Source organism: Scyliorhinus torazame, chromosome 21 (genome assembly GCF_047496885.1).
Source record: "Scyliorhinus torazame isolate Kashiwa2021f chromosome 21, sScyTor2.1, whole genome shotgun sequence".
NCBI classification, from domain to species: domain Eukaryota; kingdom Metazoa; phylum Chordata; class Chondrichthyes; order Carcharhiniformes; family Scyliorhinidae; genus Scyliorhinus; species Scyliorhinus torazame.
In genome coordinates this window covers 97,043,442-97,069,272 of record NC_092727.1, presented here as the reverse complement: position 1 = coordinate 97,069,272, position 25,831 = coordinate 97,043,442, and the positions used below count along the sequence as shown (strand labels likewise).

The following is a 25,831-nucleotide window of genomic DNA, read 5'->3' as shown; positions in this document are numbered from 1 at the left end:
GACCCAGGTTCAATTCCGGCCTTGGATGACTGTGGAGTTTGCACTTTCTCCCCATGTATGCGCAAGATTCCTCCGGGTACTCCAAATTTCCTCCCACTGTTTAAATATGTGCAGTTTAAGTGGATTGGCCATGCTAAATTGCCCCTTAGTGTCCAAATATGTGCAGTTAGGTGGGGTTACGGGGATAGGGTGGTGGAGTGGGCCACGGTAGGGTGCTCTTTCAGAGGGTCGGTGCAGAATCGATGGGCCGAATGGCCTCCTGCAGTGCAGGGATTCCATGATATGTCTGTCTTAAAAAGCTAGCTGTAGTGCAGGAACATCTCAAGAGTTCAGGACCTGTGACCGTTCTGTGTTAGAACAATATCCTAGCCGAGCTTAATAAGCACAAAGTAATGCCTAGTCCAGTGTCTTTAGGAACAATTCTGATTTTATTTTTGCCCCCTATTGCTTAGTTGGCATGAAATATGAGGAATAGCAACCAGATTTGATTTGTATGTGTTGGCGCATAAATGTTTTGGATTTGTGGATTTGAAGCCTCTTTTCAGTCTGTTCTGTGTTCTGCATATTTTCTTTATATACTTATATCTGATAGCGAAAACAAATTATTGTGGCACTTGTTCATCTTGAATACTTGCGTCTCATGTGTTACAGAACCAGAGGCAAATATGGAGAACAGCAAGAATCATTCATTTTTGCAAAATCACTTGTGTTTGTCCAGTGTATTATTAATGCCATCTTTTCTAAATTAGGTAAGTAACTTTATTTTATACATATATATACGTACGTGTGTGTGTCTCTCTACATAAATATATATATATTTCATATAAATATGAATTATTTTAATACTTGTAGTTTCCAGACTTGTTCTAGTGGAGAATTTATGATGTCCTTCAGGTTGTAATTATTGGCCTGGATCTTGCGGTCAGCGGCGAAGTGGAGGCATATGCTACCGATTGCATTTAAACCAATGTTCCAATCTTTTTTGTTGGCTGCAATTGGAAGCTGCTATCCTGGCTGCAGCAAGAATCCATTGCGAGGTAAATAGGGTGAGGTGCATTCCTGTCAAAAAGTCCATGTCCCCTATCAGTTCAATGACTGGTAAACGTTTTAACGAATTTAAAGTTTTCTTTAATCAATTTTGAATTCCAGTTGCCCAACGACACCACCGGTTCTGTTCCTCTATTTCCCCACTGCAGAACTGCTCCCCTTCACTTCTCACTCCCCTCACCCCCGGCTGTGCTTTTCCATCCTCTCCATGGACTCTTCCCAATACCAACAGGTCTAAGTATATGGGAGGAGAAAGTGTAACTGGAGCTGTTGGTATCAGAGGATGGTTTACAGGCCATGTGGGATTGTTTTGACACTCCTGATTTATAGAGCTGCTACCCATGCTATGAGTAGTCCTAAATAAATCAGTGTCCTAGACTTTCACTGCTATTCACTATCAGCCCAAGTTTATATGCTGCCAGGACCCAGTGGGACCATCAGAATGGGCTCCTCCAGAGCCCACTCAGGCATGCTGCAACTTCCAGATTCAGTGTAATTGGGCTCCCTGGAAATAGCAATGTTGTTCTGGCACTCAGTGGTGAACACCTCAATGCTCATTGCTGTTGGGGCTGTAAAATCCAGGATATTAAGTTATGTCATGAGGGATGAAAAAGGTATTGAAGCTGTAACTTTAGTTCAGATCAGAGATTGGAAGAGGATATTTCCCAGTAGTCAACATAAAAATGAAGGCTGTGGGAATTTCAGTAGCTAGCGAGCCACAAGTTCAGGATGTTGTAGACTACATGTGTACCTATTAAGGAACCCCAAAATTAGATCGAACTAGTCAATTTGTTGGCATAATTTAAATATGTCTGTTAGAAGTGTTTTTAAATACAAAATTGCTAAAATGGAGCATAAAAGTTCTTGACTGTCAAGTCTCTCTATCTCTAGCCATGTTTACTTGCATATCTAAAGAATTGCACAGTATTTGAGTAGTGGAATCTGGTATTCAGAAATACAAACTTGTTTGCACTAATATATAAATTGTATTAGCTAATAAATTTTAACCGGTTTTGTTCCAGTAATACAATTGTTTGAAAAGCCTTCACCTGAACGAACGCCACGCTGGCTGTATGCTGTTTGTTCGATGTCCTATTTAGGAGCAATGGTCTCCAGTAATTCTGCGCTCCAGTATGTAAACTATCCAACACAGGTTGGTATTTGATATTACATCCTCTTTTTCAAAAAGGGTATGTTTAACTCTACCTAAAAATACGTTGCTGAATCTTTCCTGCAAGATTTATTTTAAAAAAAGATATTTGACATTGTTTTGACATTTTTCTAATGTCATTTTCTGCTGGAGGACATTGTTTTGACATAAATAGTTCCAAGTGTAATTGAATTAAATCTCTCATTGTTGTTCTAATTTAAAGAAAGAAATATTGTTGTATTTCTTCAAGCCTACTCTCTCCACTTCCCCATCCTCCAATCTAATAAATATTTGGATCTTCACGAATAACATTTTTACAGATGTAAATGGCTCATGTTGAAGGACGTGTTGAAGACATTTGAGCACTTAAAAGATGAATACTCGGCATGTGCCTGAGAGAATAATGTATAGTGGCATAGTGGTATTTTCACTGGACCAGTGAGAGACCCAAGGCAAGATCATGGCAGATGGTGAATTTGAATTCAGTTTTTAATAATATGGAATTAAAAGTCTGATGATGACCATAAAGCCATTGTTGATTGTCGTAAAAACCTATCTGGTTCCCTAATTCTCTTTAGGAAGAAAATTTGCTGTCCTTACCTGATCTGGTCTACATTTGACTCCAGATCCACAGCAATATTGTTGACTCTCAAATGCCCTCGGAAGTGAAGGCTTGTTAAGAATGGGTAATAAATGATGGCCCAGTCAACAACGCCCACATTCCCTGAGCGAATGAAAAGAAAAAAAACACAAATTTGGGGAGGCAGTGGTGTTGTGGTATTGTCGAGTGGCTAGTAATCTAGAGATCCAGGATAATGCTCTGGGGACCTGGGTTCAAATCCCACCATGGCATGTGGTGAAATTTGAACTCCATAAAAATCTGGAATTAAAGTCTAATGATGATCACAAAACTATTGTTGATTGTCATAAAATCCCATCTAGTTTGCTAATATTCTTTAAGAAAGGGAATCTGTCGTCCTTACCTGGTCTGGTCTAGATGTGACTCCAAATCCACAGCAAAGTGGTTGATTCGTGAATAGAACAAAGAACAAAGAAAAGTACAGCACGGGAACAGGCCCTTTGGCCCTCCAAGCCCTTGCCGAACATGCTGCCCGACTAAACTACAATCTTCTACACTCCACCACCTCCTCTGGCAGCGAGTTCCAGGTACCCACTACCCTCTGTGTATAAAAAAAAAAAAAAAAAACTTGCCTCGTACATCTACTCTAAACCTTGCCCCTCGCACCTTAAACCTATGTCCTCTAGTAATTGACCCCTCTACCCTGGGGAAAAGCCTCTGACTATCCACTCTGTCTATGTCCCTCATAATTTTGTAGACCTCTATCAGGTCGCCCCTCAATCTCCGTCGTTCCAGTGAGAACAAACAGAGTTTATTCAACCGCTCCTCATAGCTAATGCCCTCCATACCAGGCAACATCCTGGTAAATCTCTTCTGCAGCCTCGCTAAAGCCTCCACATCCTTCTGGTAGTGTGGCTACCAGAATTGAACACTATACTCCAAGTGTGGCCTAACTAAGGTTCTATACAGCTGCAACATGACTTGCCAATTCTTATACTCAATGCCCCGGCCAATGAAGGCAAGCATGCCATATGCCTTCTTGACTACCTTCTCCACCTGTGTCGCCCCTCTCCGTGACCTGTGGACCTGTACACCTAGATCTCTCTGACTTTCAATACTCTTGAGGGTTCTACCATTCACTGTATATTCCCTGCCTGCATTAGACCTTCCAAAATGCATTACCTCACATTTGTCCAGATTAAACTCCATTTCCCATCGCTCCGCCCAAGTCTCCAAACTATCTAAATCCTGCTGTATCCTGCTGAATGTCTCAGGCACGGGCAATAAATGCTGGTCCAGCCAGCGTCGCCCACATCCCATGAACTGATTTTTAATAAAATCTCAAGCAATCCATAAACTATTGTGTAAGTTTACAGTGGAGTTGAATGGCTTCACAAAACTGGTTTTAAGAAGTACACAATCTCAAATATCACTGTAATGTACTAATTATATGCAAAGATTTGTTTATTCTGATTGGTGTAATAAATTGTTCAAACATATGCATTCCAAACACAAATGTACGTACATAAGTGTCCAATAGAATGAATTGCCATTTGTTTCACATCGCTATTTCATTCATTGAATTCTTAATAAAAAGAGGTAGGTTTTTTAAAAGTTGAACCTGTGTCTCAATTAAATATCCACTATTCTTTGGTATTACTGAACCATTTTATGGGATAGTGTCCAGAGAGTATAGGGTCACTGTGTTTGAATATACTGTGCCCTATTGAGAGCAAATAACTTGGTAATAAAGCATGTAAGCATTAGGGGAATCTTGCATAAAAATATTTTTTCCCCTTTCCCTTCACCTTCCTCATTTTGATCTATGTAATGCTAAAAATAGAATATCTGCTTACTTGTGCATTCTCTAAAGCTATTACTAATTTTTCCTGAGTTGGGCATCTTCCACTGGCTTAAAGCAGCTTTCAATTCATAGATGTACATTTTGTACATTGATGTGTGGAAGTGCCAATTGTCATAGAGATTCATGAGTAAATAGGCTTCATTTCATAGATTTTTCAGTTCAGAAGGAGGCCATTCGGCCCATCGAGTCTGCGCCAGCTCTTGGAAAGAGCACCCTTCCCAACAGCACACCTCCACCCTATCCCCATAACCCAGTAACCCCACCCAACATTAAGGGCAATTTTTGGCCAATCCACCTAACCTGCGCATCTTTGGACTGTGGGAGGAAACCGGAGCACCCGGAGGAAACCCACGCACACACGGGGAGAACGTGCAGACTCCGCACAAACAGTGAGCCAAGCCGAGAATCGAACCTGGGACCCTGGAGCTGTGAAGCAATTGTGCTAATCACTGTGCTACCGTGCTGTTGTTTTTTGTTGTTGAAAAAATATCATTCCTCATGGCAACTTCTATTGTCAACTAATGAGAATTCCTTCCATTTCAGGTTCTAGGAAAATCATGTAAACCTATTCCAGGTAGGTTAAAATTATATAGAAAGTAAGAACTTAAACTGGCACAAGATCTTGCTGTACTTCCTTGTATGCATATAGCGCTTCATAGAGATGTAGAAAAAATGAATGCTAAGCTAAAAGCTTGGTTGAGAAGTGGATTCAGACAGGTCCTTTATAGGGGAATGAGATGTTAGAGGGCAGTAAGGAAGGAATACCGCAACACCCAAGAAAAATGAGGTCGCCAATTGCCGGTCAAAAAGAAGGGGGAGATGCACAAGAGCCTAGATTTGGAGGAAGCAGAGCCCAGCTGGCTGTGGAAGGGGCAGGAGGGGTGTGGATCAGAAATAGGAAGGCACGAGGCCATGGAGTTTTGTAAACATAAGGGTCAAAGCTAAAAAGAAAAATCTTGCTGTGGCGGATTACTGAGTGTGGAGAATGGGAATCTGGCAGAAATTTGTTTGGTATTCACATCTAGAGGTGGCAAGAGCATGAATAAGTTCATATCTGCTGCTGAAACAATGTTATGGAGACAAAATAAGCATTCTTTGTGATAGGGATGTTATACAATTGGAAGCTCAACTGTGCCTAAGATAGTGGTGTCAATGTCTAATCAATTACATTGTTAATGACAATTACATTAAGGTTTAATGTCAATTACATAGTTAAGGGAAAGGTGATGGGTATTTGAACTCAAAGATAGGGGATAGCTGGGATATTGGGTGTGGGCGAGGTGTGTTGACACTGGACAAATGCAATAAACTCAGCAAGGAAAGGCTATATCTTAGTTTTGACGTCTGAACAGATTGAATCCTGTGATTCAATTGGTGGCAGAGAATGATTGACCTTAAGATAAAAATTGGAAACCAAGATACTTTTCAGACAAAAGATTGTAATTTGGAGAAGTATGGCTGAAACCACCCTGGTTCTGTGAAACTAAATCTTATGACATCTGGAAAATGAAGTGGATATATGGATACGAGTTACATTCTTAGTAAAGAAAAGACAAGGTATGGCCTTGGCACTTCCACACCCAACCGAAGCAGGATCAGGTGAAAAGTATTTTTGGAGCTAGGGGTTCATCATTTGGACACTGGAGAATCTCTTGAAACCGTTGGAAAAAATTATAGATGACCTGTTAAATGCGCATGAGGGCAGTGGTCAGCCTTTGAGAAATTTAGAAGGATAGATGGTTATTCCAGAGAAGAATATATCATGGCATTTAACAGGCTTTGGACGAGATTGTAGAAATTCTATTTGGAGATCCCTAATTTAGTGCTTGCTTTCAAATTGTTGGATTTTGCTGAAGTATCAAACTTGGATAGGCTCCTGGAGTTAGATTCTCAGAAAGAGATACACTTGTCCAACAGTTTTCTGAAGCTTTAAAAAGAAACTGCAGGGAAGCCTTCTTTGCCCGCTATTTTCCTGGCACCAGATGAAGGATTCAATGTTGGCAGCATTTCGAGACCGTTTCGATATGGGCACAAGTATCAATACGAAGCAGGACCAAAAACAAAGGAAATGATGCTGAAGGCTCTTCGTCGCTATAACAGATGACAGGAATTGCTTGACTATGGCAGGATAATGAACCCCAGGAATAACAGAGGAATGGTAAACTGGTATTTCAGATGTGAATCAAAATATCATTATGCAATGAATCGGCCAAAACAGAATAACAGGGTTTTGAAATGACACGTGACAAGGAAAAATCGGAAGGAGAAGGCGATTAGTCAGAAGGAGTTGTACTAGTTACCAGAAGCTTTAGTCCAGGAATGTGTGTTCTAGTCACAGGCTCATTCAATTGTGCTGTATTGGACAGCGGGTGCATGTCCACAGGGTTAAAGTGTTGCCTAGATTTTCTAAATAGTAAGGATGAAGTAAGGTTAAGGAGCATGAAAGTTCTGCTTGCTTTCGGTTAAGGGATAATGATGCGTTTAAAGCGAGTGATGATTCCATATAAAACAGCCAGGATTAAACCATTTTGTCAGCATATCCAGTGAAATACCCTTACTGTTGAGTAAGCTGTCAGTGAAAAAGGCTCGAATGAAATTTAGATATGGAACACGCAAGCAATTGTTTATGGGAAATCTGTAGATTAATATTTTACACAGTCGGATCATTATTGTATTCCCTTAACGAGGCCTAACATTCCCAATCACGGCATTAACAAAATGTTGATGACAACGGGGTAGCAGTTTAAAGGGGAAAAAAGGCAGCTTGCTCATCCATCTTGTCATAGGTTAAAAATTCCACAAAACGATGCTGGGGTGATGGATAATAAATATACTACTAAACTTTATAGACTAGATCAGTGTGAAGTGTGATTTTATGTTTAAAAAAAGAATAGCATCACAGCACGTAGTGAGTCTCCAATTAGCAAGAAATTTGAATGAAATTGTAGCAATGGATTTAAAGTTCTGAGATCAGGTCAAAAACTTTTTTCTCTTACGCTTCATAGATATGGCAACTAAATTCAGTATTTCAACAGCAATATATAGTAAGGACAAAAAGGTAATTGTGGCTAAGATGATGGAAAAATGGATAGAAACTCGACTGGGAGCATCGGTAAATTCCTAACTGACAATGTGGGAGTGGGGTGGAGCTTTGCTAATGATGAATTTAAAAGTGTATGTGAAAATATGAACAATGTAGTTATGAACACAGCAACGGATTGTCCCTATAGTAATGGGATTTATTAAATAAATCCTGGTTGATGGGATGCTTCACAAAATCTTAGCTGACCAGTGGAACTATAAACTGACATTTTCATTTTCAGAGAAAACTCACTGAGCTTTACAGCACTGCATTAGGCCATCAAATAAATTTGAATCCAGGAGACATACTATTTTACAAAAGGAGAGGGCAGAAAGAATGGAAAGGATCCTTTGAGGTTATGGGCAATGATGGAAAATAGTAATTTTACATTATGGCAATCAAACTGTTAGGATACATTCCTCAAAGCTAATTGGTATTGAATATACATGTACAGATTCTGAACAGGTAATAGAAAGTGAAGAGGCACTTGGATCAACAATATTTCTTAGTAAATGTCAATTAAATCCCCATAAATTAGACCAGGTTCTCACAATAAGAGGATCTTGCATCCAAGGAAGAAATAAGTTCTGAAGTTTGATTGGGCAGAGTACTTGTTGTGCACTCAGACTAGACCTGATACCAGTTATGATGGATTGGAATGGAGTACTATTATGAAACATTACAATTGAGAAAGTTCTGAGAACAAATAAAACATTAAAGAAATTAAATTCCGGGAAATACCCATTCGAATTTCCAACCTTGGGTGATTCAGAATGTGAGGTCATTGGTCATTTTTAGTAATGCTTCGCATGCCAGTCTTCGAAATGGATACTCTAGCATTTAAAGAAGGGGGAATATGGGAATGGTTGATTGTACTATAATGTGAGACGTAGAAGGTGAAAACTATATAATTTTGTTTCTTTTCAATTTAATTTGGAAGATTGTTCTTATGTTTTCAAAAGTTTTGATTTGAAGAAGAGGAAAATCTGTCAATGTCTTGAGAAACAGATGATGGGTATTTGAGCCCCCTTTAAAGGGACTGTCGCCTTTGGTAATTCGCTTCTTGGTTTTAAAAGCGTATAATTAGGGGATAGGGCACATTATGATATAGATTTATTGTCACGTGTACCGAGGTACAGTGAAAAGCATTGTTCTGCGTGCAGTCCAGACCGATTGTTCTATATTTGAGGGCAGCGCGGTAGCACAAGTGGCTAGCACTGTGACTTCACAGCGCCAGGGTCCCAGGTTCGATTCCCCGCTGGGTCATTGTCTGTGCGGAGTCTGCACATTCTCCCCGTGTCTGCGTGGGTTTCCTCTGGGTGCTCCGGTTTCCTCCCACAGTCCAAAGACGTGCAGATAAGGTGGATTGGCCATGCTAAATTGCCCTTAGTGTCCAAAAGGTTAGGAGGGGTTATTGGGTTACGGGGAAAGGGTGGAAGGGCTTAAGTGGGTCAGTGCATACTCGATGGGCCGAATGGCCTCCTTCTGCCCTGTATGTTCTATGTTCTATATGAAAAAATATGGGACATATGATATATACACAATGTAAAAACATAGATATCGGGTGACGCATACAGAGTACAATGCTACAATAATAGAGAAGACGTGTAGAGAGATCAGTTCAGTCCATAAGAGAGCCATTCAACAGCCTGGTAACAGCGGGGTTTGGGTGAGGAGTGTTGATGGTGGACAAAGCTAACAAACAATCAAAGCAAGGTGAGACTCTGTCTTAGTTTTGACTTCACCAACTGGCTTGAATCCTGTTTTAAAAAGTGACCGTGGAAAGAGATGTTGCTGGCTCGGATACAGAATTCATGGCATGCACTGAAGACAAAGGCTTTGTTCTTCCTGATGTTTTACTAGTGGATGTCCCAAAGTACTTTGTACTGAAAATCCCTTTTTGAACTGTAGTTATGTAGTAAGTGCAGCAACCAATTTCTATGATCACATGAATGATTAATGACTCAATTTTTAGTGGTTTGTGGAGGAATGTTGGCTTGCAAAATAAGTGAATGTGTTATCCTTGAAATAATGTTACAGAATAATTTATATCTACCTGAGCCACAGACCAAACCAATGCTCAATATAGCATAATCTGAAAGTAATGCATTGCAAAACATAATTGCTTGAAACTTTATGCAGTGTTCTTCAGTGCATATCTATCCAATGGGCATTCCTGTAATGCCCGAAATGAATTTGAGACTGTTCTACTAGATATCATCCGCACATATAGTGAATACTGCAGACTATTTAGTGGTAAATCAGCATAAAGTTGTGACTTTTGACCTCTTACTTACAATGTTGCATTAGTTACTCCAGTGCAGATACTGTTCTTTGTAACTTTTTGACTTTTACTCAAGTTTTCATGGTTATGTTGTTTTATTTTACAGTGATGATTTTAGGAGTCCTTATTGGAAAGAAAAGATATCCGTTCACCAAGTATATGTGTGTGCTACTTATAGTTCTTGGAGTGGCATTATTTATGTACAAACCTAAAAAAGGGATTGGCAATGCAGATGACCACATCTTTGGGTTTGGGGAAACACTATTAGTAAGTACAAACATCTCTTCTAGTATTTTTATTATTTGTCAGAAACTTATCACATTTTGCATTAGCCTTTGGACTTAGCATATCCATGGAAATTACTATCTCTTGGGCCATCCAGTTTCGTAGGTTTTCACATTGTGCGCTGTGTGATTCTTGCCCAGACCCTGGGATGTTGGAGAACCGATTTCAGGAACAACAACGTTTTGTTTAAAGTAGATAAAGGTTGAGATTTCAGACATTTTCTTTCAGAATAAAGCTACAAGATTCCACGGGTTTTGAACAAACAAAAACAAACTTTGCTATACAAGTTCAGAAAGACAAAACAATTTTCAATATGCGTCTTATACTCTAACATTCAGGGTAAGTATAAGGTACATATGAATTATGGTCAAACACACCACACTACAGAGTTAATGACAGATGCAACCAAGACAGAGCCCATGGATTTATCAAGAACCCACCCAGATGTTAGTAAATACTAAATCAAACAATCTCGTTGAATCTGTCTCACGAGGGAGTCCCAGCGTCACCTTTGAAGATCTCTTCCAGCAATTCTCTCTACTTGGGCAGCTTCAACAATGGCCCACATCACAAGGTTTCAATCTCTCCTTAATTTAATTTTTTTAAAAAATCTTTATTATTGTCACAAGTAGACTTACATTAACACTGCAATGAAGTTACTGTGAAAAGCCACAATCCGGCTCCTGTTCCAAGATTCCTTCTCCCTGAATCCCTGAGTTTGCACTTCAGCTTCTATTTATGCAATTTCAGCTCATTGTTAGACAGCTAGCTTCATTGAGTTGGCACTGCTCCTGGGTTTCTCCAAACACCTGTCTCCCGGTTGTATATGTCTCCCAGGGTTTTCCTCGAGCCAACTTTAATGAGCAGGGCTTCATCGAGCCCCCTCCGATTATCAGGGCTTCCTCTGCTGCTCAGAGCAAATCACAAAACTTTGGCTGCATGGAGTTTCTTCCCCTGCTCCTGATTCTCCTGGGACTGACCGCTTCAAGAAGAGTTGTTCACTGACCTTTGAACTGTTCTGGTGACCTATTAAGACACTCCCAGAGGGTCCCACCCTTGTTACAAGACAGGGACCAATGTAACAAGCATTGGGTCATCCTAGAGAATCTTAGGAAGTTACTAACATTTTAAATCCACTTGACTTTATTCCCCTCTTTTTCTCCATTCTCTCTTAAGCTATTTTCACAGAATCCCTGCAGCACAGAAGAAGGCCATTCGGCCCATTGAGTCTGCACTAGCCTTTGCTCTGACAGAGCACCCTACCTAGGCTCAATGTCCCGCCCCTATCCCCATAACCCCACCTAACCTTTGGGACAATTTAGCATGGCCAATCCACTTAACCTGCACATCTTTGGACTGTGGGAGGAAACCGGAGCACCCAGAGAAAACTACCTGATCTGTTTTAAATACACATGTATTAAAAATATATATTTTCTTAAAGTAGGCATTAAAATATATCTGATATTTCTCTTGGCTTCCGCTGTCTATTTTAGAGGTCAGCATAGCTTAAAAAAAAAAAAAATTGTTCAAAATAGATTTTTTAAAAATACCAAATGAAAGCCCAGATTGTGAAGTTCGGAAGTCACCTACTTAAGTATACAAAGAGTATACTGAGCGATAGCCAGAGCCTAAATAAATAATTCTATGTTAGACATTTAACACTAAGGCCTTGAATATCTGCACTGTTCTTCTGATATCCTGTGATCTGGGGAACCCTCCCCCGCAGAGATTTGACAATTTGTAGCTATTCATGCCTTTTCTGTCAGGCTTCTGACGATCTTCCATTTGATAGGCACACTTGAAATTACAGACCTTACTAAATGCACAACTCCTTTGACGCAAACAGTAATGAAATTGCTCGAATTCCAAAGATGTTGCAACCGTAACTTATATAAAACACCTTTAATGTCATTAGACTTCCAAGACATGACACTAGAGCATTAAGAGGACAAGATTTTATAATGAATTACATATAAACATATCAGGCTAGATGGCCAAATGTTTGGTCCGAGATAGGTTTTAAGGAGTGTCTAAAAAGTAGAAAGTCAGATGGAGGATGAGCGGTTTGGGCAGGGTATTCCGGAACTTATGCCCTAAGGGTGTGGAAAATCATGGTCGTTCAAGAGTTTAGAATTAAAGATTTGCGAATATATTGGAGAGTTGTGGGACTGGAGGAGAGTCGAGATGAGATGGGGCAAGGCCATGGAGGGATATGAAAACGAGAGTTGTGATGCTGTGCTGTAGTGGTGCAACTTACTGCCACATCAGCCTAGCCTTAATCCCATCAGCAGGGATGGAGTAGTTGCCAGCAGTGCTAGTAAGCAACACAGACTCAGTAACAACTGGCTTGCTGATGCCTAATTTGGATTGGATTTGTTTATTGTCATGTGTACCAAGATACAGTGAGAAGTATTTTTCTGAAAGCTCAAACAGATCGTTTAGTACAGGAAAATAAAAGAAAATAAAAAGAAAATACATAATAGGGCAACACAGGGTCCACAATGTAAATACATAAACACCGGCATCGGGTGAAACATACAGGACTGTAGTATTAATCAGGTCAGTCCATAAGAGGGTCATTTTGGAGTCTGGTGACAGCGGGGAAGAAGCCGTCTTTGAATCTGTACGTGCGTGTTCTCAGACTTTTGTATCGCCTGTCCGATGGAAGAAATTGGAAGAGTGAGTAAGTTGGATGGAAGGGGTCTTTGATTATGCTGCCTGCTTTCCCCAGGCAGCGGGAGGTGTAGATAGTGTCAATGGATGGGAGGCAGGTTTGTGTGATGGACTGGGCTGTGTTCAAGACTCTCTGAAATTTCTTGAATTTAAGTTCTGCCAGGCCGTTGGCCCCAAATCATAGAGCCTTTATCCAAAAGAGATTAATTCTAGAGCTAAGGTGAAAGTGACTGCTCTTGACATCAAGGCAGCTTTTGACTGAGAAGGGCATCAAGAACCCCAGTAAAAATGAACTTGGTGGGAATAGGGGGAAGACTCCATTGTCTAGTGTCATACCTAGCACATAGGAAGGTGATTTTTGGTTGTTGGAGGTTAATCATTCCTGCCCCAGGATGTCACTGCAGGAGTTCTTAAGGCCAATCATCTTCAGATGCTTAATCAATGACCTTCCCTCTATCAATGTCAGAAGCAAGATCTTTTGCAGTTTCATTCCACAATGTATGCAAGAAGGTCTTGACAGCATTTGGTTTTGGGCTGAAAAATGGCAAGTAATAATTGTGCCCCACAGGTGCCAGGCATTGAACATCTCCAACAAGAGAATGATATTACTATTGTTCAATCCCCCAGCATTGACATCCTGGTGGTCAACATTGACTGGAAACTTAATTAGACTAGCCGCACAAATACTGAGCCTACAAGAACATGTCAGAGGCTGGTTATGCTACATTGAGTGATTTGCCATCGATGACTCAAAGCCTTTCCACCACCTACAAGGCACAAGCCAGGAGTGTGATGGAGGAATCTCCATTTAGAGCCTTGATCGATGCTGTCCTGACAACATCCAGGGCAAAGCAACCCATTTGATTAGCACCCCATCCAACACCTTAAACATTAACTCCCTCCACCACTGGAAGTATGTGGATGGTGTGCACAGCATCTACACAATGAAAACACTCAATGAACGCTGCTTCAAAACACCTCCAAAACATACGACTGTTAGCACCTAGAAGGGAAAAGGCATCAGGCGCAAGAGAACATCATCAACAAGCTTCCTTTCAAGTCACATTCTGCCCCGGAAGTAAATTGCTGCTGCTCCATTTTTGGCATGTCAAGATTATAATTCCCTTGATGCGAAAGTACCTTCACCACATGAGCTTCACCACCACCCTTTTGAGCGTAATTAGGGATGTGCAATAACTGCTGGCATTGCCAGTGATGCAAGCATCCCATGAATGAATAATGTGTAGGGCAACAGAATTATGCTTTCTAGTTACAAGATTTATACCTGTTAACTTATTGAAAAAGTCAAGTCCTGTGTCATGCTGTAGAGGAGGAAAGAAACTGGTGCTTGGTTAAGACCAGGAATTTCTATGTTGGGGATTCCTTCCACATTTGTCAGATATACTAGTGTCATAGTCTACTGGAACAGCGTGGCTCAGGCGAATGCAGGATGTCAGCACTGCAGCTGAGATGTGTATTTTTTAAATCTCTAACCTTGTCTGTAACTTAATTGATTTGATAAATATACATTGTTTCAGACAAAATTTAACCAATTAAAACGACTCTTTGGATAATTTTTAAAAAGGTGTTTATTACAGGAAAAAGGCATTCTTCATAAGACAATGATTTTTACAACTTCATGAGGGTGATCAATAGAAGCTGTTACAAATGGTCCCTAGGTGAAGTTCCCCAAATTTGTTAACCCTAGCGATATCCCTCAATTTGTTACTGTCTAGATGTGATACGCCCAGATTGTTACACCACAGGTAAGGAGGGATGAACTGGCTTCCTTTCTTTATTCAATCCCTCCTGCTGGTCGCAACAAGATTATTTTTTTTTAAAAAGGATTCCACCCTTTGTGGATCCCTTTTCGCAGTCCTAATATCTATGTTTTAAAAGGAGCCAATTTAACCAGACTTTCTTGAGTTAAGGATGGAGTGAGTTTATTAACTACTAAAGCTAAGAAAACGATAAAACGCATCCATGTACATTCATATAGATTGGAAGTGAGAATTAAGTCCAAAGTAAGGAAGTTTTTGCAAAAGTTATACAAAATAGTCCTCAACTTGCAATGCGTAGATGATTGAGTGTTGCAGCTGTTGCAATTCGGGATTCCTGTCGCCCTGACTTCAGGTGATTAATCAGTTTCAAGATTCCAGTGTTCCGCAGTTTGGTGGAAACGCTTTCCTATTTCCTTTTCATCTGTGGGTCTTTGCTTACTTCAACAATTAGAGAGAGAAAAATATTTTGCTGTGGTGCTGCGGCTGGCTGGCTTCCTCTTCAGTGTCACACACGTTCCGATGACACCCCAGCACTGGTTCGCACACACTTGGGGCCGCTTTTAAACTGGCGTTTATCCTACATTTATATATTCCTGGAAGGCGAAATTCACAAATCCATCTGGACATTATGCACAGGATATCTCTTGATGAGTTGATACTCTTCTCCAATTATGTCTCATTGTATCCACCAGAGATGGCAATTAGTTTCTAGATGTTTTAAAGTAACTTGTCTGGAAACAGGGTGGTTCCATTGTATATGAGTATCACCCACCAGCAATTCAGCCAATTATTGATTTTACATCCTTAGCCATCTTTGGCTTGTATGTCCATTTTTTAAAAAACCTCAAAGTTTTAAGTTCAATACATGCTGACATTTGGTGTTTTCCTTTCATTATTGTGACAAAGTGTAACCCTGTTGGAACAACTTATTTGACTGTAGTTCTCTTGGAATTCTGCCTCGGGAATCTTCAGCACCAGGCTAGCAAAGAATGCCCTTGGAACCTCTGCTTTAAACTCCGAAGTGATTCTTTTTGTTTTTTGACTTCCAATTTTTAACATTCCCAATAGCCAACCATACATCCACTTTAGGTGTGAGGTAGTTATGAACGAAGCATATACAATTGTGACAAAACAGCCATTTTCACTCGTAACAAATCAGTAATATTTTCAATGAACCGAATGTAGCTTTTCGCCATTCATATGTTAAGATATTTGTACAAATATAATGTCACTGCCATGGAAGTTAATCAGAACCACCATCTTTGATACATTGCTGTGGTTGCCATCTTATTTCTCCAAATTATCTTCACTATTCTAGTAATTTTCAGTGAATCTTTATTTGTGCAATCATTCCGCCAATTCTTTCTTCATTTTCATAATCTTCAATCACTTCATAACCAACCAGTTCATTCTCCTCAAAACATGGTACCACTGAGAGAATATCTTGGATTCCACCTCCAGTAAAGTAGCTGTCAGTACAATATATGTCATAAACATACTCCTCAATATTCGTCCGATGCTCTGACCCAAAACCATAATCTGTCACTAAGCTTCTCCCGAATCGTTTGTACAGAAATTCCTGAGGGTTGCCCTGCCCTGTACCAGAATCCTTAGAACCTTTGTACTTTGAGCTTTCTTCATCATTTCCAACTTGTTCATCATGCTGGACAGTATCGAACACTTGAATTTCAGCTGCAGACCCAGTGCTATCTTTTTTATTTCCAGAAGTTGTGTAGGCCTTCTTCCAGCTATCTTGGTCTCGCTCATACTGAGCCCCAGAAGTTTCTGTTCCAGACTGGTATGCATATTTGACATCACTCAATTGTAATTCCAAACCTGTACAAACATTTCTTCTGTGGCTAGCAATGACTTTGTACTGGATTTCCTGACTGACTGCCTTCGAGATGCTTGTGTGTAGCGTTGGACACCAGTCTCAGAGGGTTTAAGGGCCAGCAAGGCCTTATCTTTAAAGATGGCTTCTCTTATGTACCTCTGAACAGGGCCATCCTGAACGCCAACGGTGGCCACTAGCCCGAAGAGGGTCTACACATCATGTTTCCTAGGGTCAGGCTCCCGTCCTCTCCGCCGATCTGCAGCCGCAAGCAGGAGTGGCTTGGCGCCACATTTCTGCTTCACCCGCAACACTGCGGCTGCCATGGCAGCACTGACTGACTGCCCCATTGGTCAATGCGGTTGCTAAGTAAATTTAATTGGATTCCCAATTATTTATGTCACCTGCTCATTATCTTAAGCAAGAGTGCAATAGAATGGTTTCATACTTTCTCTTTTTCTGATCCTATACAATTTACTATTTGGGAAATTCCAAAGAGTGCTTCATTTACTTTGGTTCTTCTTACGGTCATTTTTTTCTCTTGAGGCTAATCAGAGCCTGAAGGTCTCATTGCTAACATGTTTTATCTATTGCTAGCACGTTTTAGCTGCTTAACACACTCCTTCCATAGACATAGGCTTGCAATCAATTAATGGCTTTTGCAGACACAATGAAAAGTTTCAAATATGCTCAGTATTTCTAATACAACTGCTTTTTAATTATTGATTAACTGTAACTCAATTAGGACTCATTGCTTATTCAACGATTTGTTGCTAAGTGGTGACTGTCTTAATGCAGTAAATCAGATTAATACATTCAGTTGGTACACTACACAGCATATTGTATATAAAATGGCTTCTTCAGCTTAAAGTTAGTCTCCAAATGGCTTCCTTGGCTTTGTAAGTTTGCTGAGGATACAATACAAAAGTAGCTTAAAACTGGTCGAGCAAAACTAAAAACTCACCACCCAGTTCTTAGACTTTACTTTTCCCAATGCCCTTGACATTTTCTTAGTGAGATATTGAATGAGCCATTTTCGTACAATAGACGCGGTCTACCAATCAGTTACAGATCATCAGACCCCATCTTCTCACATTTGAATATTATGCTTACTTGATTTCTGCTTTATCAATTTTGATTTGTGAACTTGAGTACACAGTTTCTTTATAAATTCTTATATTTAATTCAGTTGCCTACAGGGCTGGTGCAGGAGGGAAGGCTTCAGGTATGTAGATCATTGGGATACCTTCTGGGGAAGGTGGGACCTGTACATAAAGGACGGGTTGCACCTAAACTGGAGGGGCCCGACTATCCTGGGCGGGAGGTTTGCTGGAGCTCTTCGGGAGGGTTTAAACTAGTTTGGCAGGGGGATGGGAACCAGAGCTACGGATCAGAGGATAGGGTAGCTGTTGAACAGGCAGAAATAGTATGCAGCAAGTCTGTGAGGAAGGATAGACAGTTGATATGGCTATTTAGAACATGGATCAGTACTTGGAACTACGATGTTGTGGCCATTACGGAAACATGGGGCGGGATTCTCCGTCCCGCCACGACGCCGGCTGCCGAATTCTCTGGCGCTGTTTTTTTGGCGGGGCGGGAGTCGCGCCGGTCGGGGGCCGTTGGCAGCGCCCCCCCGGCGATTTTCCGCTACGCAATGGGCCGAGTGGTCGCCCATTTACGGCCTCTCCTGCCGGCGTAAATTACACAAGGTTCTTACCGGTGGGACCTGGCTCTGCGGGCGGCCTGTGAAGTCCTCGGGGGGGGGGGGGGGGGGGGGGGGGGATCTGGCCCGGGGGGGGGGGGGGAGGGACGCGCGGGGGGGGATCTGGCCCGGGGGGGGGCACGGTGGCCTGGCCCACGATCGGGGCCCACCGATCTGCGGCCGGACATGTGCCATGGGGGCACTCTTTCCCTCCCCGCGGCCGCTGTAAAGTTCCACCATGGCCGGCGTGGAGAAGAAACCCACTGTGCATGTGCAGGGATCACTGTGGCACTCCTGCGCATGCGCCAACTCGCGACAGCTGGCGGAGGCCCTTTAGTGCCGGTTGGCGCGGCGCCAATCACTCCAGTTCGGGCCTAGTCCCCGAAGATGCAGAGGATTCCGCCCCTTCCGGGTGGCCGACGCCAGAGTGGTTTATGCCACATTGGGGGAGGGGAAATTATACTGCTATTAGACAGGAGCTGAGAAGCATAAATTGGGTAAAGGTGTTCTCAGGGAAATGCACAACAGTGATGTGGGGGTTGTTTAAGGAGCACTTGCTGCGAATGCTGGATAGTTTTGTTCCACTGAGACAAGGAAGGAATGGTAAGGTGAAGGAGCCTTGGATGACAAGAGAAGTGGAGCTTCTAGTGAAGAGGAAGAAGGAAGCTTCTGTAAGTTTGAGGAAGCAAGGAGTTGGCATGGCTCTAGTGGGTTACAAGGTAGCCAGGAAGGAACTCAAAAATGGACTTATGAGAGCTAGAAGGGGGCATAAAAAAGTCCTGGCGGAAGGATTAGGGAAAACCCCAAGGCATTCTACACTTACGTGAGAAATAAGAGGATGATCAGAGGGAGAGTAGGGCCGATCAGGGATAGTGGCGGGAACTTGAGCCTAGAGTCTGAGGAGGTGGGGAAGACCCTAAATGAATATTTTGCTTCTGTATTCACTAGAGAGAGGGACCTTGTTGCTCGTGAGAACAGCGAGAACCAGGTTAATAAACAAACAAACAAAGAACAGTACAGCACAGGAACAGGCCCTTTGGCCCTCCAAGCCTGCGCCGACCATGCTGCCCGTCTAAACTAAAATTTTCTACACTTCCGGGGTCCGTATCCCTCTATTCCCATCCTATTCATGTATTTGTCAAGATGCCCCTTAAATATCACTATCGTCCCTGCTTCCACCACTTCCTCCAGCAGCGAGTTCCAGGCACCCACTACCCTCTGTGTAAAAAAAACTTGCCTCGTACATCTTCTCTAAACCTTGCCCCTCGCACCTTAAACCTATGCCCCCTTGTAGTTGACCCCTCTACCTTGGAGAAAAAGTCTCTGACTATCCACTCAGTCTATGCCCCTCATAATTTTGTAGACCCCTATCAGGTCGCCCCTCAACCTCCATTGTTCCAGTGAGAACAAACCAAGTTTATTCAACCTCTCATCATAGCTAATGGCCTTCATACCAGGCAACATCCTGGTAAATCTCTTCTGCACCCTCTCTAACACCTCCATGTCCTTCTGGTAATGTGGCGACCAGAATTGAACACTATGCTCCAAGTGTGGCCTAACTAGGTTCAATACAGCTGCAACATGACTTGCCAAATTTTATACTCAATGCCCCGGCCAATGAAGGCAAGCATGCCGTATGCCTTCTTGACTACCGTCTCCACCTGTGTTGCCCCTTTCAGAGACCTGTGGACCTGTACACCTAGATTTCTCTGACTATCAATACTCTTGAGGGTTCTCGATAGGCTCGAACAGGCTGATATTAAGAAGAAGAATGTGCTGGAAATACTGAAAAGCATCAGGATAAGTCCCCTGGACCAGACCGGATATACCCACGGTTACTACGGGAAGCGAGGGAGGAGATTGCTGCGCCGTTGATGATGATCTTTGTGTCCTCACTTTCCACTGGAGTAGTAGTGGATGATTGGAGGGAGGCGATTGTTCAAGAAAGGGAATAGGGAAATCCCTGGGAATTACAGACCAGTCAGTATTATTTCTGTGGCAAGCAAAATACTGGAAAGGATACTGAGAGATAGGATTTATGATTATTTAGAAAATTATTTAGAAAAACATAGTTTGATTAAAGATAAGTCAGCATGGCTTTGTGAGGGGCAGGTCATGCCTCACAAGCCTCATTGAATTCTTTGAGGATGTGACGAAACACATTGATGAAGGTTGGGCAGTGGATGTGGTGCATATGGATTTCAGTAAGGCATTTGATAAGGTTCCCCATGATAGGCTCATCCAGAAAGTCCGGGGACATGGGATACAGGGATATTTGGCTGTCTGGATACAGAATTAGCTGAATTCTGAAAGAAGACAGCAGTGGTAGTGGATGGAAAGTATTCCGCCTGGAGCTCGGTGACCAGTGGTGTCCCGCAGGATCTGTTCTGGGACCTCTGCTCTTTAGGGTTTTTATAAATGACTTGGATGACGAAGTGGAACTGTGGGATAGTAAGTTTGCCTATGATACGAAGGTTGGTGGAGTTGTAGATGGTGTCAAGGGCTGTTGCAGGTTACAACAGGACATTGACAGGATGCAGAGTTGGGCTAAGAAGTGGCAGATGGAGTTCAACCTAGATAAATGTGAAGTGATTCATTTTAGAAGGTCGAATTTGAATGCTGAATACAGGGTAAAAGTCAGGATTCTTGCAAGTGTGGAGGAACAGAGAGATCTTGGGGGTCCACATACATAGATTGTGATAGGGTTGTTAAGAAGATGTGTTGGCTTTAATTAACGGGGATTGCGTTTAAGAACCGGGAGGTTGTGCTGCAGCTTTATAGAACCCTGGTTAGACCACACTTGGAATATTGTGTCCAGTTCTGGTCGCCTCATTACAGGAAGAATGTGGATGCTTTGGAGAGAGTGCAGAGGAGATTTACCAGGATGTTGCCTGGACTGGAAGTCATGTCTTATGAAGAAAGGTTGAGGGAGCTGGGGCTTTCCTCACTGGAGCGAAGAAGGAAGAGTCATGACTTGATAGAGCTGTACAAGGTGATGAGAGGCATGGATAGAGTGGATAGCCAGAGACTTTTCCCCCAGGGCGGAAATGGCTGTCACGCGGGGACATAATTTTACGGTGATTGGAGGAAGGTGTAGGGGAGAGGTAGGTTCTTTACACAGAGAGTTGTGGGTGCGTGGAATGCACTGCCAGTGGAGGTGGTGGACTCAGAGTCATTAGGGACATTTAAGCGACTCTTGGACAGGCACATAGACAGCAGTAAATTGAAGGGGTGTAGGTTAGGTTGATCTTAGATTAGGATAAATGATTGGAACAACATTGTGGGCCAAAGGACCTGTACTGTGCTGTACTGTTCTATATTCTATGTTCAAATAATTTTGTGAAGCCAAAAGCTGCCATTTCTGTCCACTCAACAGCTCTAGTAAAGTGTACATACTTTCCGATTAGAATTTTCCAATACTAAGGAATATTACACTGCTGGCTATTTGTTACTGACCTACCCTTTGCCTATCACTTTACGCTCGAATGCGTGACAAACACTGATTCTATTTTTTTTACAGCTCGTCTCCTTGACCTTGGACGGATTGACTGGAGTTGCACAAGATCACATGAGAGCTCATTTCCAGACAGGTTCAAACCAGATGATGCTGAATATAAATGTTTGGTCCAGTTTGTTCCTGGGAATAGGTAAAAATGTTGTAAATCTTTCTTGTCATTTAAAAATAAGTTTCATGAAATGAAAAGTATCCTGCAGTAAAACTACACAGAGAATAGAAATTGTAATAGATGGAAAGTGTGTGTGGCAAGATAGGCAGGCAGTTATCCTAATGGATCTCCTAGGTAATACTGTGGGAAATATTCTTTCAATTTAAATCTATTGCGGTGTGTTGACTAAATGGCTGGACTGTGCTGTTCTGTGCTCTGTCAGCATTAAAATGATCCCTATCTTGACTCCCTCCTTTCCTCACCTCTCTTCAGCTCCTCATTTTCTGATTAGGCATTTTACAGCTTGGTTGGCTTAATGTTGAGTTCAACAACTACAGGTCGCAAATTCTTGCCTCCATTTTGATTAAGGGGTTGACCGGATAATACAACAGATAACATTAGAAATAATACCTTATGTATTTTGAATATTACTGAAAAAAGAGACGTTGAAGCTTTTTATCTTGTATTCATCAAGACATATGCAAAAAATTCAAAATGAGCAACAATTTATACTTCATGGCAAAAGGGTGCTGATTGTTTGACAAGCCAACTTCGGACAAGACATTGCAATGAAGAATGTACCAGGGAACTATTGTCCCTCACGCTTTTTTATTCAAAAAAGGCGCAATGCCTGGACATATTCCTTTTGCCTATAATGGACATATCCCTGTTTTGAATAGAATCCAGAGCAGTGCCTTGACCAATGAGTGTTGACTTGCCAACAAATCAACATTCTTTCCTTATGAAGTATAAATTGTTGATCCCTTTGAAATTTGGCATTCTTGCATCTGGCTTGATGTGTGCAAGATAAAAAGCTTCAACAGCATGTAATTTGTTTTCAGCAGTGCTCAAATTCTGTACTACCAAGTGACTATTAAATAATTATTTTGCTTTGGTATTTACCAGAGAGATAGAACAGGTTTTAATATTTAGGGTTTCTAGGTATAAAATCCGTCTAATTAAAAACAATCTAAGTACATCATTTTAAATTTCTAATGCTAGGGTTCTCAGTTGGGCTTAACTTGCAAGGTATGGACAACTAGTGTCTATGAATCAAGTAGAATTTATTAAGCAAGACTTTATATACACCTAACAAGAAGCAGTGAAGACAACATAGAAGTTTCTCATCTCTCAGGATCCCAGGAACTCTTGGTGTTGACGGCACATATGTTGTCCCTCTTCTTTCTTTGTCTTTGAAGTGATATTGAACTGTGCCCGGAAAAGTTATACCGCAGAAACCATGGTATTGCTGTACCGACGAGGATTATAATTTCTCAATTTTCATTCCTCAATCTCCCGTTCCTTTCCAAATTCACCCCTGCTATTGGCTATAGGTTGCAAATCCTGTGTCATCCCAACTAGTTTATGGTCTGTAAACTAAAACACAGCTCTATTTCTTACTGCCTTAGAAGTTTACATTCCATGACAAACAAATGACATGTTTTCCTTTTGATACCACACAGTCATAATCAAATTCACATCTTCTTGTCAACATATTTTAACCCAAGTCCCACAGATATGAGAAAATAAAGGTTCCCCTCTTAGTACTGATCAATTAAAGCAATACATGGTTTGTTTAAACATAGTGTCAGTTTAAGTTAACAATATTTTTGGCCCATTTTTCAAATTAATTTTTAAAAACCCACCCAATTGTATTGTAGCCACTAAAACAGCATACAGCTACTTCAGCCGTAAAAGCAATATGTTATGATCCCAGTTGATGTTATAAGTGAACGGGAAGATCCCAGAATGGAACCCTTGCTCAAAGACTGTAACTTTTATTTTTCTTTTATAAAATGTGGCGGAACAGAGTCACGGGACAGCCAATTACTTTTAACAAGAAAAATTGTTTATTAATCTTGAAAAATTTAATGATAATACAATGCTCATTTACTTGCCCCCCCCCGCTTAACAAATACACACACAGTTAAACTACAATGGTCTCATGAACACAAAAAGTCCCTTTTAAGCACATAGGATGACTGTTCAAATACACACACTGCGTTGAACCCAAGTTACTCCCTCATAATCTCCCCGATGATTGTCACATAGAGTTTCCGAACTCCATTCCCCAAAACGCGCTTTAAATTCTGCTATCATAATTATGCTTTTCCTTGGCGGCTTGCACTCCAAAATCCAGTCCAAGTGTTACAAATTACACTTTCAAAAGCTTCTGCTCCAATTTTAACAATGAATCTAATCCAAGATTTCACACCAACCCCTTGAGGATTTCTTGGTCTTTGGATTGCTGTGCAAACTGCTCACAATTGCTTTAACTCGCAATTCCAGACTGCAATAAAACAACATCAAATGTTTCATCTACCCTTGAAGTCTGCTGTCCCATAAATCTAGTTACTACGATTGTTTCTTTAACTCAGAACACTTTTTAGAAACTTCCTTGAATTCCTCTGAACAAATGCCTTGACCCCTGTTCTCTTAACTTCAGTTGTCTGAAGAAATTCTTTCTGTCTCAATTCCCTGGTTATCTGTACTGTAATTTGTACTTTAGGAAGCCTGCTCTTTGCAGCTCTCGTCCTGTCCAGTCTTTCTTCTGGCAGAGTTGGGAGATGTTCACTTGCCAAGATCCTGTCTTCAACTGCTTTCAAATTACTTAAACTAAAACTTAAAAGCTTTTACCGTACAAGGACCTCCAGTTGCTATACAGCGGCCACATGCTTTTATTTACTTTTCACACCGTAGCCCTCTCGAAGCACAATAGAAACCCACTTGGAACTTAACCAACCTCCACACATACAAATACCATTGTCCAACGTGAATCTAACTACAGGTTTTACCCTTCCAGGCAGAGGAACATTAAATTAAATCCACTTAAAGCTACACCTTATTTCTATTGCCTACCACTACAAATATAAATTCCTTAAAACTACCTTTGTTTTCAATAGTAAAATTATCAAAATCCTACAAGATGGGGCAGCATGGTGGCGCAGTGGGTTAGTAGGAAAGAAAAGAAAATTCCTCCTAAAGAGAATCAAAGAATATCACAGAATCCCTACAGTGAAGGAGGCCATTCAGCCCATCAGGTCTGCACAGACTCTCCGATAGAGCATCATATCCCCCCCCCCCCCCCCCCCCACCCCAGCTAACGTTTGGCCACTAAGGGAAAATTTAGCATGGCCAGTCCACCTAACATGCACGTCTTTGGATTGGCCATGCTAAATTTGGGGCAGACAAGTAGAGAATGTGCAAACTCTACACAGACAGTCGCCTGAGGTCGTAATTGAGCCCGGGACCCTGACAATGTGAGACAAAGTGCTAGCCACTGTGCTGCCCCTAAATATCTAGTAACAAAACAATAAAATAATGAATATTCAGCTTTGATTTCAAAAGGTAAAACTTGTTTTTTTTAAAATGTGCCCAATTATGAAGCAACTTAGTGTGGCTAATCCACCTACCCTGCACATCTTTGGATTGTGGGGCGACACCCAAGAAGACGCAGGGAGAATGTGCAAACTCCACACAGACAGTGACCTGGCGCCGGGATTGAATTCGGGTCCTCGGAGACGTGAGACAGCAGTGCTAACCACTGTGCCACCTTGCCACCCCTAAAAGGGAAAACCTTGTTTGATCAAACTTGCTTAATTGCTTGAGGAAACAACAGAGAGGGTCGACAATGGTAATACAGTATTTTTAATTTATCCAGATGCACAAAGGCCGTTGATAAGGGGTTCTTCAATATACTTAGTAAGGTCATAGAATATGGAGTTGGGACAAGTGGCAGCATGATTGCTAGCTGGCTTCAAGACAGCAAGCAGAGCATGGGAGTAAGGGTAGCTATTCACTGTGGTAAACAATTTATAGTGGTGCTCTACAAGGATCAGTACTGGGACTGATATTAATATTAATGATTTGGACTTTGGAATCAAAAA

At 41.5% G+C, this 25,831-nt stretch overlaps 1 protein-coding gene and 1 pseudogene across 1 annotated transcript in view; one reads left to right on the top strand and one right to left on the bottom strand.

Moving 5' to 3' along the window:
* The window catches only part of slc35b1 (solute carrier family 35 member B1), a 36,106-nt gene that overhangs the window by 3,359 nt on the left and 6,916 nt on the right, over positions 1-25,831 (top strand). The window contains exons 2-6 of the mRNA XM_072487105.1: positions 652-749; positions 2,070-2,200; positions 5,185-5,215; positions 10,114-10,274; positions 21,800-21,926. Coding sequence (XP_072343206.1) covers positions 652-749; positions 2,070-2,200; positions 5,185-5,215; positions 10,114-10,274; positions 21,800-21,926 — 548 coding nt within the window. The remainder of the gene's footprint in view (positions 1-651; positions 750-2,069; positions 2,201-5,184; positions 5,216-10,113; positions 10,275-21,799; positions 21,927-25,831) is intronic.
* Positions 15,950-17,040, bottom strand: LOC140398716 (probable RNA polymerase II nuclear localization protein SLC7A6OS; annotated as a pseudogene).